The following is a 15,669-nucleotide window of genomic DNA, read 5'->3' as shown; positions in this document are numbered from 1 at the left end:
TGCAGACGAACCACCTGCAAGTTCCCCAGGAGCCGGGGGGGCAGGGGTGTTTGGGCTCCCCGCCCTCTGCATCCCATCCCACAGGGTCCGGGTCCCCTCGAGCTGCCGCCATCAGTGTTGCAGGCTTTCTCCTGACTTCTTTGCCTTCCCCAGTCCTCTCTAGGTGTTGGGGCACTTTTCTCCTCCTTCTCCTCTTAACCTGCCCCTTTTCAGGGGTGGGGGTGGAGGGAGGTAAGGGGTGATGAAATTTTAAAATCCTGGTGATCATTCATTTCTAATCGTCCTATTTATCTCAAAGATCCTCAGGCACACAGCATACCTCGTGGTCTACCAAAAACACTGGAAGTGAGCCGAGCCCACCCTTCAACCATTGCTACTCAATCAATAATGGTGATTATTCTGCAGTTCCAAACAGATCAAATCCTAAGCATCTCTTTCCTCATTGAGTTCATATTCAACCAAGGGGCTCTTAACAGGACATGGCATGTGTGTAGTGACTGCTGGCTTTGTTTTATTAGCTATTTTTATATCATCATACTCTACACTTAACATTTTTCACTATTTAACAGTCTCTGGAATTATTCAAATTTTCAATGAACAGAATTATACCATGAATGTGGAATGAGGAGATAAGCAAGCAGCACGACCTGCCAAGTTAGGAAGGTCACCACAGCAATGGGAAAGTGAGGAGGAAAGAGAACCATCCAGCTATAGAACGACAGATAGAGATTGTCCTCTCGGAGTTCCCGTCATGGCTCAGTGGTTAATGAATCCGACTAGGAGCCATGAGGTTGCAGATTCAATCCCCGGCCTCGATCAGTGGGTCGAGGATCCAGCATGGCTGTGAGCTGTGGTGTAGGTTGCAGACGAAGCTGCTGTGGCTCTGGCGTAGGCTATAGCTCCGATTGGACCCTTGGCCTGGGAACTTCCATATGCCGTGGGTACCGTCCGAGAAAAGGCAAAAAAAAAGAGAAAGAGAGAGATTCTCCTCTCACAGCCATCGATGCTGACTCAGAGGGCTCCCATTCTGTAATCATCCAGTGAGACTTTTCCTCCTACACACGAGTGGTTCCCAAATTTTAGCACAGCTCAGAATCCCTGGGAATCCCTCAGAGCTCTTGTTAAGTAAGAATGCCAGCTCCACCTTCTTTAGTTTCTGAATTAGGTTGGGGTAGAGCCAGATAATTTGCATTTTTAACAAATTGTGGATGCTGCTGCTGCTATTGGTGTAGGGACCACACATTGGGAACCACTGCCCTGCACATGAACTTAGAACCTGGCATTTAAACATTCATTTTGGGTCCTGGGTCCAGCTTGTCAACATCAGTCAAGGACCTGTCATTCACTGCATTAGCTTTGCAGCATCCTTGCATCTGAAAGGCATGTCCTTATACAGGTCACTCGTGCAAACGTGGACTGGGCTGGCTAGGGACAACACCCAAGTCAGGTTAAGTAAACCCCTAGCTCTTAGGTTCACCTCAATCCATTATAATTACAGCAGGAGTTCTCAATCCTGATTAAGCTTTAAAATCACAAGGGAACTTAAAAAAAAAAAAAACAAAAACAAACAAACAAAAAAACTTAAAAAAATCTCGCCAGGTGATTCTAGGGCTGAGAACCACCATTTAAGGGTCTATACTGGTCTAACCTTAATGAATCAACCCAAATGAATTGTCCTGCCCATGTAATTTAAGTTGTTGTGAGAGACGTTGTCAAAAGCTTTGCTGACACAGGGGGTATATTGATCATTGCACTTTCAAAACCATGAAACTGTACTGGCCTAGCATGACATGGTTCTAGGAAACTGTTCTAATTTTAAAGATCACCTTTTAAAAATGTTTCCAGTCTGTCAAGGAATGTTGCCTGGGGTTGATTTCAAGCTCACAGCATTGGATCCTTTTAGTTTGTATAATCCCAATGTAATGATAGCTAACATTTTTTGCTCACTAATTTTGTCTCAGCCACAGTGTTCAGTGCTCTTCATAAATATTCAAATAATCCTACAAAACAGTTATTGTCCTTTCCTTTTTTTAAATTTTTTATTTTTTAGGGCTGCACCCACCGCATGTGAAAGTTCCCAGGCTAGGGGTCGAATTGGAGCTGTAGCCACCGACCTACACGGCAGCCACAGCAACTCGGGATCCGAGCCAAATCTACAACCTACACCACAGCTCACGGCAACGCCGGATCCCTGACCCACTGAGCAAGGCCAGGGATCGAACCTGAATCCTCATGGTACTAGTCGGGTTTGTTTCCTCTGTACCACAACAAGAATTCTCCATTCTTTCCATCTTACAGATGCAAAATCACGGTTGGCTTCTAGCTGACTCCAGGGCCCATGCTTTTAACCACCAGTCGTTGCTTCTCATTTGTAACTGCCAGGCTCCACCTTGTTCTTCAAATATTTTATGACGTCTTACAAGGACGTTAAAGATATGGGAACACATGAAATAACTGGGATAAAGACAGAAGACAGAGAGAGTCAAAAATGGGTCATGGGTCAGAACAGAAGGCCTGCACACTTGCTAACTGAAGGGTCACTGATTTGGCCTGGAGTGTTCTGGAAATGTCAAATCAAAACAGAACCCCACGTTCAGTTGCACAGTTGACACTGAACACAAACATTGCTCAGGAGAAGTACCTGGAAAGTCCTGGGGCCTCTTAAAGAGGACACTGAGGATTACAGGAAAGTCTACGAGGACACCCTCATAATCCACGCAGACAAGAGCGTCCCAGGACTCAATGAACCGTAATTCGCATCATCCACTTCCCCATTATAAAAAAAAAAAAAAAACCTGGGAATTTTGCCTAGCTTTATAATTCCCCAAAGATTTCTGCATTCACATTTCCAGAACCCCTTCCATCACTGGCAACTCATTCCCAAAGAATCTTAAGGGCAACGGAGCAAGTCTTTGCTCACATTGTCTCAGTTCCCCAGAATGTAATCTGAGCAGTCAGCAGTTCCTTTTGGACAGTTTCACAAAGTCTCTTGACTCTTCCCTTTGGACTCTCATGCATGAAATCACATCTCGCTTTGAGGAATGAGGCGTCCCCCTGAATGCAGTCGACGTGGCTGTGTCCACAGGCGGCCTGTCAGGTCTGCAGGTGAGGTTAGTGTAAACAGAAACAACAAGGTCACCACCGTCACCATGCCCATGTCACCCACCCCGCCCTCCTGGGAGCTTGAGACCAAGTCAGGAAGAGCAGATTCCCTTGTGTGAGTGCGAACAGCCAGTGATGAGGCCAACAGTTTATCTTTTATGAGACTACACATTAATGGGAGTTTTGTCTTGAAGGAGGTTAGGATCTTCTTGCCATCTGAAAAGGACACGGCATTAGGTGCATGGCAGTTTTTGAAGAGAGCACTCTTGGGACAAGATTCATGCTTAGGATACAGAATTATGACCATTTGGAAGGCAGGCTTCCATCTTCTAAAATTAAGCCACCCAACTCCCCCTTGGCTGGTTGCTTTTCTTTGATCTCACCTGGAGCACCAGCTGAGCCTTCTCTGGCCACTCTCTGCAGGCAGCCCTCGCCCCATGATGACTTTTGCTTACTTATTTCAGTTACCTGTGTCCTCTGCCAGCAGGCATTGACCCTGCAGTCCCAGCCTCCAGCCCAGCAGCTGGTTCCTAATGGAGCACCACAACCACCTGCCGGAAAGAGGGAGAACCGTCAGGCAGGGGGCCGACAGTGACTGTGGAGGTGGGCCCCGATGGGCAGGTGGGCCCAACTCTCCATCATGGGAAGACAGGGGCTGTCGTGACATGAGGAGTGATCACAGAAGCACATGGGGGAAAAGAGAGGGATCCTGAGTGGAAAAGCTCACTTTCTCCTTTCTAATAACCAAGACGACGGAGGATTTGAACACATGATATTTAGGAGTAAAGTTGATGGCCCTGTACCTCAAAGGAAGGCAAGGAGATCCTAAAAGCCTTGGTGGAAAGTGCAGAAGGGCTGAGGTGGGCAGAACTTGGAAGTCATTAAATAGATCAGTGCCCCACCCCCACAACCACCCCCTGTAGATTCCCAAAGCGGCACCTCAGGGTGCCACCCAGCAGGGCACTAAAAACCAAAGCCACAGTGGAAGAGCAGTCAGCTCTTTTCCTACAGCTGGAAGACACACGCAGCACGGTTGGGGGTTCGAAAGAAGAGCTGTCTGGAAGAGCAGGAAGAAGATGCCCAAAACATGGATCCAAATACAGAATAAGGAAGAAACAGCAGCAGGAAGGTGTAGCCGGGAAAGTAGGAAGAGCGGACGAGAATCTGACTGGGAGAAAGAATGAGACAAGCTGCCCCCCCACCCCCACCCCCGCACCCAGGGCTGTGCAGGCTGAGCCGGGGTTCTGGAAGGCGGGCCTGCAGTAGCAAGTGCCCTGACTCACTGGGGCTATTTTTAACACTCATTTCAGCTCCTCTCCTGCCCTGCCCAGCCCCGCCCAGCGCTTCTCAGGCTCCTCAAGGACAGCAGGAAAGGGCGGGAGGGCGGTGTGTCCACAATAGGCACGGGCAGTGAGCAGGCAGCCACAGGGCCTCCTCCGCCCCTGCCCCAGAGCCCAGGGCTCCGAGGGGGGAGCCCAGGGAAAAGACTACTGAGAATGTGCTACAAAAGGGCTTTTCACAAAAGGATGGTGGGAGTGTGGCCACTGTCGTGTTTCAGTCACGTCTTAGCTGGAAATGAGGTGAATGTGTTACTCAAACAATCTTGGAAATGCTTTTATTACCCATTCAAAGCTTCCCAAATGAAGCGTTTGAGTGCTTTTGAAGTCCTTGATTAAAAACATAAAACTCTAACACATTTTGATTAGCTTACATTAGTCTACTCTTGAAGATGGGAATTTGCTAGCCAGATTTCAACAAAAACCTTTGCTCAACTGGTGAATACAGAATTAATGAGCATCATGACTTAATGTGACCAACAGCACCCCTCCTCCTGTTTAGTGGTTGGAAACCATCCTTTTTTTTTTCCTTTTTTCTTTTTAGAGCCACACCTGTGGCATATGCAGGTTCCTAGGCTAGGGATCAAACTGGAGCTGTAGCCTATGGCCTACACCACAGCCACAGCAATGCCAGATCCAAGCTGCGTCTGCAACCTGCACCACAACGCCAGAGCCTTAATGCACTGAGTGAGGCCAGGGATCGAACCTGCGTCTTCATGGATGCTAGTCAGATTCGTTTCCACTGAGCCATGATGGGAACTCCAAGCCATCCTTTTTAAAGCCATGACAGTGCATTCAAACCAACCATCAAACTAGCCTGAGTTTGGAAACTTGACATTTGAATTATTATCTCAGTCTTAAAATAATATTTAAAGCAATGAAATGTTCCTTGTTCTCCTTAAAAACACTGGGTAGCAACTTTTTAATCAGTATTTTTAAACAATTTTGTTTCACCTCATTTAAAACTTCTATCTGAAAATTTAGTCATGTGTGAAGTTTTAAGTATACACATAGTGGTATAAATTCAAACGCTTTGCAAATAAGGGTTTACAACCAAAACAGCTGATTATTCACTTTAGAGACATGAAGGCAGTTGTCTATGGAGTCTAGATACTAAGAACATTCTTTTTATCTTTTACTAGCAATTTCAAAATGTCCAAACAATGACTGTTATGTCTGCGCCATATCATAACTCTTAGAGTTCCCTAATCTTTCTGATCACTTCTAAAGATGGCAGCAAAAGACCTGACACAATGCAAAGTTTCACTTCTACAAAACCAAAGACGATTCTGTGTTGACTTTTTTTAACATGACACTGCAAGGGTTTTCAGATGTCTGTCAGGAGCAAACACTCTACCCATCAGTTCAGACCCTGGGGCAGTGCCACCCTCCCTCTGCCGGGAGCCCCCTGTGGGGCTAGACTGGGCAGCACCCCCACCCCACAATAAATGAGGGCCCCAGAAACCACATCTCAGGAGAGAAGCCGAGTTGGGTTCCTCAGTACACAGATCCTCCTCCTGGAAAGTGAAGCGGTCCTTTTCTTTCCTGGCCTTGAATCTCGACGCCATCAGAGATGATTCCCCAAACTCACTGGAATTAAAGCTGGCTGGTATCAACGACCAGGCAGTCAGGAGGCTAGGATCTCCCCTGACCCCGCAGCCAACCACTAGGTGATTCTGAACCTCTTCTCCTCAGTGTTTTCCTCTATAAAATGAGGTGAAATGTGGTGTTCCAGGATGAAGGAGAAGGGTCCCGCGGACCTTCCTGATCCAACATTATTTTGAGCTATTCTAAACCCTTAAAGCAGTTTCAACTTAAATTATAAAATGTAACAATTTTTTGAATTACAAAATGTAATAATTTTTTAAATTATTAAAGTTTCCGGATGTTACTTTGTAGAATGTTTGGTTACACCTGGCAAAGGGAAGCAGGCAGGAAGGGGAGGGCCAGCGGGCCGGCTGTGGTTGCTGCGGTTTTTAGGCTCGGATGTTGCACCGTTTGGGACAATCAATCTGTGAATCTGAACTCGGGGGCTCACTGATCATACACACCTAGAGCTGGAGGGCCTCTGTCAAGTGACTCCCACACGGATCAGGCAGGTCCCCAAATGAACTGTGGCGGTGTGTACTATGTCAGCTTTGTTAAACCAGAACGACCTTTCCCTGAGTCCCCTTCCCGGCGCTTCTGAATTAGAAGTGGCTCACAGACATGCTGGTGTGATTTGGGAAGATAAAGTGAAGCAAGGGCCATTCTCCTCGGAAGGTCGTCAGTCAAATGTGATGATGACGGACAGACCAGAGTTGCCCAGCGGATCCCAGCCCGTCCTCACTCTTCTCGGCTCCACCTCCAGCTCTTCTTCCCCAGTTCTGCCCTTGAGTGATGGCCTAGGGAAGCTCAGGCCCACCATCAGACCCTGCACGTAGATGCAGGGGTGGTCACCCCCGCGGTAGCCCCTGCCCAGGCCAGGTCAGCGTCTGTGTGCGTGGCTTCTCAGGCGGGCCACCTGGGGACGCTCTGGATCCCTGCACACAGCTCCTTCTGCACCTTGGCCCTCTCCGGCTCCACACACAGTAGCGTCTGCTGATTTCTGTAATGACTCCTGCATCTCATAGCCTTCAGAGCAACTCTTCTCCCGATCTAACATCCAAAACAAACATGAATCCCCAAATGGACACTGTTGTTCCATCTACATTAACTCCTGAGAGGGCTCCGAACTGAGCACAGTGCACAGAAGGTATTTTTCTCTGCGATCCATGCCACAGTGTGCTTGCTGGGCTCACGACGTCTTCGGTCTAAGAGGTACCAAAGGACAGGCGGCCTTCAAGGGCACACACGTGGGTGTGCATATGGTTGCGTGTCGGGGGTGGGGGACGACACATAACATCAAACTTTCTTGGCTTAAAAACCTGCCTCAGTGAAGCCGCGCGCAGTGACATGAACTCCGAGTCTACCTGTTCCTGGCTAAGGCACAGGCTGCCTGCGCTGGAATCACAGGCCTGTGTCCACCATCCTCTCTGCTCAGCGCCATCATCTCACAATGGATGCAGCTGCTCTCAGCAGCCCTACTACGCACATCCAAGCAGCCGTGCTGCAACATAACACACACTTGGGTAGCAACACCGAGTCCCTCAGCAACCTCACTGCTCTTCAGTGACATTCATCGTCCGACCTGCAGGTGTTCCCGGGACGGGCCTTCCAGGCTGAAAAGAAAAGTTTAAACAAACAAACAAAAAACACCATAAAAGTACGGGCATGAATGATTTGCTTTATTGCTTTCTTATTTACCGCAGAGTCGATACCTTTGTGTAATGCTAATAAGATGTCCAAAATTCAACATTATTAAACAAACAGAAAAATACGTGGAAAGAAGCCCTCCTCTAAGTTATAGCTGGTGGAACAACTCAGGACAAAGGCTACTGGGCTTTTCATCGTGGATTATGAAAGGTCTTGCCCTCCACTGACACGGGGAGCAGGAGGGGGTCCCCAGGGTCAGCCAACTGTTCAGGCATCGGGGGCAGCATGGGTGCCTCCCCTGGAAATGTCTGGGAGTCTCTAAAGACTCCAGACTCGAAAATCCTTCCTCTTACCTCCGGCTTCGAACGCACACCCTCCATGGAGAGCATCAGAAGAAGTGCCTCGGAACAGAAGTGGTTACGATGAGAGAGACCAGAAAGGATTCTGCCGTCAAGGACGTGAACCTGCCCACACGGCTCCTCTCTACCCCCACCACCCGCCGGAGGAGAGCACAGGGGACAGTCCCACATGCGGCCGGACACCAGGGCCACGGAGAGCGGCCTCCTGCTGGTTCAAGGCACGGGGTCCTCAGCATCCTGAGGGAGGGGCTGCTGGCTTGTGAATTATACTCAGAACGCATGTCCTACCTCGAAGAAACTGCTCTCAGCAGCTGGACGGTTGATGCAATTTCACACTCAATGTCTGAAGACTCTGAAAGCCCCAGAATATCTGGCGTCCCTGAAAAATCCTGATTTGCTCAGTTACTTCATTCCGATTCCCAAGGTTGGAGACTCAAGGGGCACATGGCTACACTGCACCACCCAACAGCAAGAATACACACACACACACACACACACACACACACACACACACGACTCTGGAACGGGGCCATGAAACACCACAAAGAAATAAACACCTCAGACGCTACAGCCGTAGTCGCATGTCAGCAACACCAGGTAGAGTCTGAACACTGGGGATCTTCCCATGAAACATTTATCTACGACTGTGATCAATACTTAAGGGCTAAGCAAAAAAAATATATATATATATGGAAACTACTCTTCTTGAAAGACAAACATCATTAAATACCAAGCACAGTGATCAAATTTAAGATATCAAGTTTAAACAAATCACTTTCAATTTTCCCCCAATAGTCATCTGGGGCTTCCACAAGAATGGTCAAGGGCCAACTGCACCCCAGCCGGTGGCACCGAGGGTGTAAGTCACACAAACTCTCTCTGGAAGAACCACAGACTCATGTCTTTGCCAGAGGACCCATCACCTCCAGCCTCTCTGGCTGTTGAAATCCCACAGTATTACGAATGCCCGTTACAAACACAGTGATATGGAAAAAGTAAACAAAGAAACAAAGGTGCATTTATTCGTGTCCATGCCTCTAAATCTACCGAGAACAGTAACCAGGACCAGAGAAGGGGACGAAGTAGAACCTACACGACAACAACCAAAACACCGGGACGCTTGCCCCTGCACCGGCACAAACCACTGCGAGTCGGTTCAGAAGAATCTGTGCGGGGAAGCCAGTCTCCTCCCTGAGAAGCACGCGTCACGCCCCCTCCTCTCCCTCCAGCATCCGCCTTCTCCCTCGTTAAGGCCTGGACAGCGGGAGGATGGGAGCAACGTCTCCTCCAGGGCTGCGCCCTGGCGGGGGCCCTGCCCTGCCCCGTGCTGTCAGTCGCCTGCGGGCCCCGGCAGGGTGAGGTCAGGCTCGGGGCCGCCCTGCTCCACCGTCCGCCTCCGGAGCTGCTCCACGGTCTGCAGCAGGGCCGACCTCTCCAGCTCTAAGGCCAGGGTCGCCTGCTTCAGCTTCCTTTCACTGGTCAGGAGCTTCTCGATGGTGGCTTCGAGGCTCTGGATCCTCCCATTTGCCACCTGGAGGATAAAAGAAGAAACGAGAGTGTAAAGGCCCGGGTGGGAAGAACTCGGGGGATGCACTGTGCCCTGCGGGCCAGCCTGGGCGAGCGCTCTGGGCCCTGTGTCCCTGTGTTGACTCTTGGTCCGGGATGTCTCAATCTTACGGGAAAAAGAAGCTAACTTTCAGAAGGTGACTGGCAGTCAGGACTGGGTCGGGAAAGCCTCTTCTCTGTCCGTCTACAGTAAATATCCACTAGGTCCAACTGAGGTAAAATCCCTGCTGGGAGGAACACATTCTAGACAAGGGTTGATTTACTAAGTTCTCCAATGCTGGCTTTGTCTCCCGTCACTGCCAAGCTTGTGTCTGCAAAGTGGCAGCTTTCTGTACAGAAAAGAGGCTTAGATCAGGATGAAAAGCTTATTCTAAGGATAGCCCAGGAACAGCATGGAATATATATTTTGGAAAAACAAAACTAACAAAAAACAAAAAAAAACAAAACAAAATTTTCTCTACAGCAGCTCAAAAATAATTTTTTAGGAGTTCCAGTTGTGGCTCAGCAGGTTAAGAACCCAATTGGTAAAGTTTCTGTGGTGGCGCAGCAGAAACGAATCCAACTAGGAACCATGAGGTTGTGGGTTCGATACCTGGCCTTATTCAGTGGGTCAAGGATCCAGCATTGCCGTAAGCTGTGGTGTAGGTCACAGACACGGCTCAGATCCTGCATTGCTGTAGCTGTGGCGTAGGCCAGTGGCTACAGCTCCAATTAGACCCCTAGCCTGGGAACCTCCATATGCTGAGGGTATGGCCCTAAAAAGACAAAAAAAAAAAAAAAAGAACCCAACTAGTATCTATAAAGGTTCGATTGGATAGAATTGAAGGCAGGTTCGATTCCCAGCCTTGCTCAGTGGGTTAAGGATCTGGCGTTGCCACAAGCTGCTGCATAGGTTGCAGAAGCAGCTCAGACCTGGCATTGCTGTGGCTGTGGTGTAGGCCGACAGCTGCAGCTCTGATTCGACCCCTAGCCCAGGCAGGAGCTTCCACATGCCATAGATATGGCCCTAAAAGGAAAAAACAAATTCAACCTCCCCCACAACAATTCCTTAACAATGACAGCTTTACCACCCACTATGATATTTAAGAAGTAGACTGTATGGTTACTTTATTCCATCTGATTGGTAGTGGAGCTGTGCTAAGTGGTTAGGTATCTTTTGTCCCTGTCACACAGAGGAGGGCCTCAGAGCAGGTTAGCGGTCTGCTCCGGATGACAACGTGGGTAACGCTGGATCTGGCAGGATCTAGGTCTCTGGACCACACCTCCGTGCTTGCTCCATCTCACCCTCCTGTGGCACGGTCTGGGCTTGCCTTTCTACTCTCTGTCCTCAGCCACACTGTCTATGTTAGAATGGAGGCTTCTAGAGGGGAGAACCGTGTCCTTCATGAAGCAAATCTCTGTATTTGCACCAGGGACTCATGAATCACAACGGCATGCTCTGGTTTATTCTGTTAGAGGTAGATTTCTGTGGCACTTCCCTCACGTGATGTCACTCCAAGGACAGGTTTCATTCCTGCCTTAGACTCTCCCATCATTACTCAAAGCACAGTCGCTGGCATTTGGCTAACAGCCTCGCAGCCCCCTGAACCTAAGGGCAGCTCTGGGTCTGTCTCCTGAAAGGGTAAGGGCAGAAAACAGCCTCTCAGAAAGTTCCAGGACAATCTGACCTCAGCAAAGGGTAATCCGTCTGCTTCCTAACAAAAAGGAATAACTCTCCTGGGCTACCTTTGATCCTAACTACAAACAAAGCAGGAGAGGAAGGGCCCACGGTCATGGGAAAACCCAGCTGGTCGGGGCCTCGGGTGAGCTAATGAACCGCCACACGCTCAGGGTTTGGGTGGGGGGGGCTGCCTCGTCAATAGGCTCTACCTGCAGTTGTTCCAGGAGGTCCAGGTTCTGTTTGCGTAAGCTGCTGTTGGTTTTCTCTAACTTGTCCATTCTTTGGTTGTCACTGAGAGGAGAGGAATCGATAAGCTCTTCTTGAAGCACATGGTACTCCACTTCATAAGCTTGTAACTGTTTAGAGATGTCCATCTCAAACACCTGTCACACACAGAAAAGTCAGCAGGCACTGACAATGAGAAACATCACACAACACTCACACACACACACGAGCGCTAGGCCACGTCAACGGGCATCCGATAAGCACCTCCTCTGTGCCTGATATTATTAGTGATAAACAAGGAAAACTCTGCACTGAGAAGGTGATTATAATTACCTTTACTTTGGGACAGTAAAAACCAAAGGCAACAGTAAATAGAGGTTTTTCAAAAGCTGAAACCTTATGTTTGAAAAGGCTTACAAAAGTTTATTTTGAATTCCATTTCAGTTCTTCGATCTTTTTTCTCTGAAAATTCTATTAGGTTAGATACATCGACCATGGGTCAAAGAAAGAATAAAACAAAGAATCACGGCCCTAGATGCCCAGTCACCAGGTCAAAGTTTAATTACAGTTCAGCTGGGTTTTCAGAGTTACAAGAACAGCTAAGTAATGGAACTGTTTACTAAAAAACCCTCCTCTGCACATAAGATATGCAGAAATGAGCCAAAACCCAAAGGTCACCCACATAGATGAGTGAATACGAAACAATGCCCGAGCTGCCTGCCTTCCCATAATAGTAACAGTGATTAAAAAACCACTTGTGTGAAAAACAACCCCAAAGTGCCCCAGTGAGTGAGCTGCTCCTGTGTGCACTTTCTCTGGGTGAGTGAGGGGGAGGAAGCGGGCGAAGAGGGGGTCCGAAGGCAGAGGCTGCTGCAGCCCCAGGCATGAGGTTGCGGCACAGACCTGAGAATCCAGCCACCAGACGAAAAACCCCAGCACGGTCAGAACGCACACCTCAAGAACGAAATTAGTCTTTATAAGAGCAGAAACTGATGCTTCACTATATTCCTTAAGAAACTCCAACACTGTTAAAAATCAATGAAAAACTCATTTCCTTTGACATCCTATTAGCATTCAAGCTTGAAGGAGTCCTATCTTTTCTGAAATCAATTTTCAAAGTCCATGCTGATTTTCTCACCATTTCTGGCAACCTTATTTTCTCATCTTTAATTTTTCAGCTTCCTGGTTTCCAATTTAATTCAACGGCTACTACTAATTGGGCATAAAAGTCATTCTACGCTGAAAAACTAATAATACATGTTGCATCTGTGTGTCTGCGTGCATGCGTGTAGTTACTGTATTGATCGGACTCTCTGTTGTCCCTCAGAGGGACCATGACGTCAGCAGGGATTATCGTCTCCATTCCAGAATCAAGAAAATTGATTCAGAGGCTTTGAGTCAGCCCTTGAATGGGGGCTCCACTGGCGACTCCTGGAATGACCTTAAGCAAGTTGCCTGACCCTTCCCGGCCTTGTTCCTGGCCTCCAGCGTAGGGGTGGTAACACCTGCCTCCTGGCATCACTGGGGGAATGATGAGACACAAGCTGGGCAAGCTGAGCTGCTGCCCACTGAGCTAAGGGGTCTGCTTCCACACACCTGCCATGAAAGCCTCACTTTTTTTTGTGTGTGTGTGCAGCAAAATTACAAAGGATGCCACATCATGGAACTTCTGAATAGCTCAAACAGTAAAAACCACACACATTAAAACCGAGATTGCCGAGACATTAGTGTGTTATTATAAAACACGGTGTGGAATAAACGTCACACACACACACACTGTTTTTCTCCCACAGAGAAAGGTTTTTAAATGAGCGCCTAACCTGGAAAACCTGGGGATGAAACTGCTGGCCTTTGATAGGGATTGATGAGCCCCTAAGTAAGCAGCTCTCAGCTGAGGAACCGTCCTGGGTCAGTCATCTCTGCTTAATTGCTTCATTACCCTTGATCTTGCAGTTCTGCCTGGGAATTTATCCCTGGCCATGGCAGTGTGTGGCTGGCCATGACAGGACTGCCATGGTCCTTGAACAACGCTTTTTCACGTCGCTGTATGTTCTTCACAACTGTCATTATAATGACTTCATGGTATTCTACCAACTCGACCGTCAATCACCATGTTAATCCAGGCATCACATGCTGGCTATCTAGTTACTTCAAATTTGTCATACATGACAACTCTAAACATCCAGGCTTTTCCTGGATTTAGGACTATTGCCTAAGCATACATTCCAAGAAATGGGATTATTGGGTCAAAGGGTATGAATATTGTACTGGCTCATGCCACACACTGCCAAATTGCTTTCCAAATGGGAATAATCAACAACAATGCCGAGAGCAACATAAGAATGTGCCAGTTACAGTATACCCTTGGCATTGGGTATTGGCATGTCAGTGTTTCATGTTGTTCCTCTAGAAAGGTAAAAGGCATTATATGTTATTTAAATTTAAATTATGCACGAAGCTAAACAGTCTCCCAGATATTTGTTTGCTAAGTGAGTCACCTTTTGTGAAGCCCTTTATGTTCTTGGCTCATCTGCTATCGGAGCCTCAGTGTTTCTCTTTGCCGTCCATGGACGCGCTGTAACGAAGCCATCAACTCTGACGGCTGCAGAACAGGCCACGTATTTTCCACCCTCCCCACCCCAGACCCTCCCCCCACCACCTGGTGGTCTCAGTGGCACCAAGAGCTGGAGGGTGGAGCATCTGCCCAGGTTTCGGGGCGCAGTGCTTGAATTGAAACATGACAACAAACCCGTCTAAAAGCTGCTCTGCTTTTTATTACTGCCACACTCACGAGACTCTAAACAAAGCCAGCAGGAAAGCCGCCCTCCCCATCCTCCTGGTGCGGCACCGACCAGCCTTTCAAAAACTAATTTTCAACGATGCACACTCCCCAAACAGCAAGGGCTCCTCGCAAGGCAGAAGGGGCCACTGTGACTTTGAGGAGCACCTTCTGAACAAAGGAACCTCGTTCAGATTCTGGTTTCTCTCCTCCAAGCGCAACTAGGAAGAGAGCTGTCCAGTGCGTTTCCCGGGAAGCGCCGGGCTTGCTGAGGCCCCGGGCCGAGACTCCCCTGGGGATCTTGGTGAAATGCAGCTCTGACTCAGCAGGTCTGGGGCGGGGGCCGGTTCTGCGGGAGTTCCTATGTGACCTGACGATGGGGTGTGTCTGGGGCCGCGCTCTGAACAGGGCCCCTAGGACACGGACAGGAGGCTCTCTGCCCGTCTCCTGAAGCCCCTGCACCTGCGCTTTTCCTCACGCTGAACCCTGAACCGAGGCTGCCTGGGCAGGTGGCACTTGCTGTGATAAGACAACCCTGGCAGTCCTTCTTTGTTTCTGTGTATTCTGAGGGCCTCCCCCGCTTTTGTGAGGGGATTTTTATGGCTTAGTCAACTGACCCTTGTCTCAGTGGCGGCTCTCAGTGTTGAGTGGGAGCTCCAGGGCCCTGTCCTTGGGTTCTCGGCCGACCCTGGGTGCAACAGTGTCCCAAATGGAGTTGAGGCTGCCACCCAGAGAGCGCTCAGAAACAGAGCTGTGGCTATCACAGAGGGCTCTCCCTCCATCCTTCCACACACAGGATGACACGCTCGTCTGTGCGCAAGGAAGGCAGTATCACTTCCACCCTGTGGACTCTAAGGCTGCAGAGAAATCAGGCTGTACCTTGGGCCTCACCCTCGGAGTAGAACTTGAGACTAGAGCGCCCTCTGCAGGGAGCGGAGGGGAGGGGCAACGAGAAGTCAGAAAGCCTGACAGAGGCCTCAGAGGTCAAGCTCCAGATGGAGCACATGGGAGGGAAGGCAGGTGGAGAGCTGCCTGTTTCCCGGGAGACCTTCCGCAGGCTGCTAACCTGGACTCAGAGACACATGTTGGGGCCCTACATGCCCTGCCCAATGTCCGCACCTTCCCGGGGAAAGCTGAACCCTCGTCTGGAACTTCTCTCTTGCTCCCATGCCTTTGTGCGTGCTGTGATGGGGGTCAGCCGACTGCAGCCTGTGGACCGAGGTTGTCCCACTGTGTGTTTGCAAATAAAGCTTTACTGCAACACAGTCACTTCATTCCTGCACATTCATGCTACAGAGGCTGAGCTGACCTTATGGGACCTTACAGCCCACAAAGCCTAAAACACTTCCTGTCTGGCCCTCAGCAGATAAGGCCAGCCGAGCTCAACTCCCTCAGCTCCCCACCAGC

The 15,669-nt window shown here is 49.1% G+C and overlaps 1 protein-coding gene and 1 long non-coding RNA gene across 14 annotated transcripts in view; both read right to left on the bottom strand.

Moving 5' to 3' along the window:
• Positions 1 to 2,020: 2,020 nt before the first annotated feature.
• On the bottom strand, positions 2,021 to 3,704 carry LOC146400387 (uncharacterized). The gene is made up of 2 exons (XR_014812308.1): positions 3,571 to 3,704; positions 2,021 to 3,099 (listed from the first exon to the last, which is right to left on the bottom strand). It is a non-coding gene; the product is annotated as an uncharacterized LOC146400387 (long non-coding RNA).
• Positions 3,705 to 7,684: 3,980 nt separating this feature from the next.
• The window catches only part of TBC1D1 (TBC1 domain family member 1), a 219,571-nt gene continuing 211,586 nt past the window's right edge, over positions 7,685 to 15,669 (bottom strand). For 8 of the 13 annotated variants that reach the window (XM_084970778.1, XM_084970779.1, XM_084970780.1 and 5 more), the window contains 2 exons: positions 11,468 to 11,641; positions 9,029 to 9,563 (listed from right to left, as the gene is read on the bottom strand). In XM_084970778.1, the coding sequence (XP_084826904.1) occupies positions 9,363 to 9,563; positions 11,468 to 11,641 (375 nt within the window). In that variant the 3' untranslated portion in view covers positions 9,029 to 9,362. 13 annotated transcript variants of the gene reach the window in all.

The sequence above is a fragment of the Sus scrofa genome, chromosome 8 (genome assembly GCF_054392235.1).
Source record: "Sus scrofa isolate SSC_HxYL_T2T_F1_AM1 chromosome 8, Sscrofa_HxYL_maternal_Yorkshire_Landrace_v2.0, whole genome shotgun sequence".
NCBI classification, from domain to species: Eukaryota; Metazoa; Chordata; class Mammalia; order Artiodactyla; family Suidae; genus Sus; species Sus scrofa.
The sequence above is the reverse complement of the archived record's forward strand: the minus strand, read 5'-3'. Positions and strand labels throughout refer to the sequence as shown.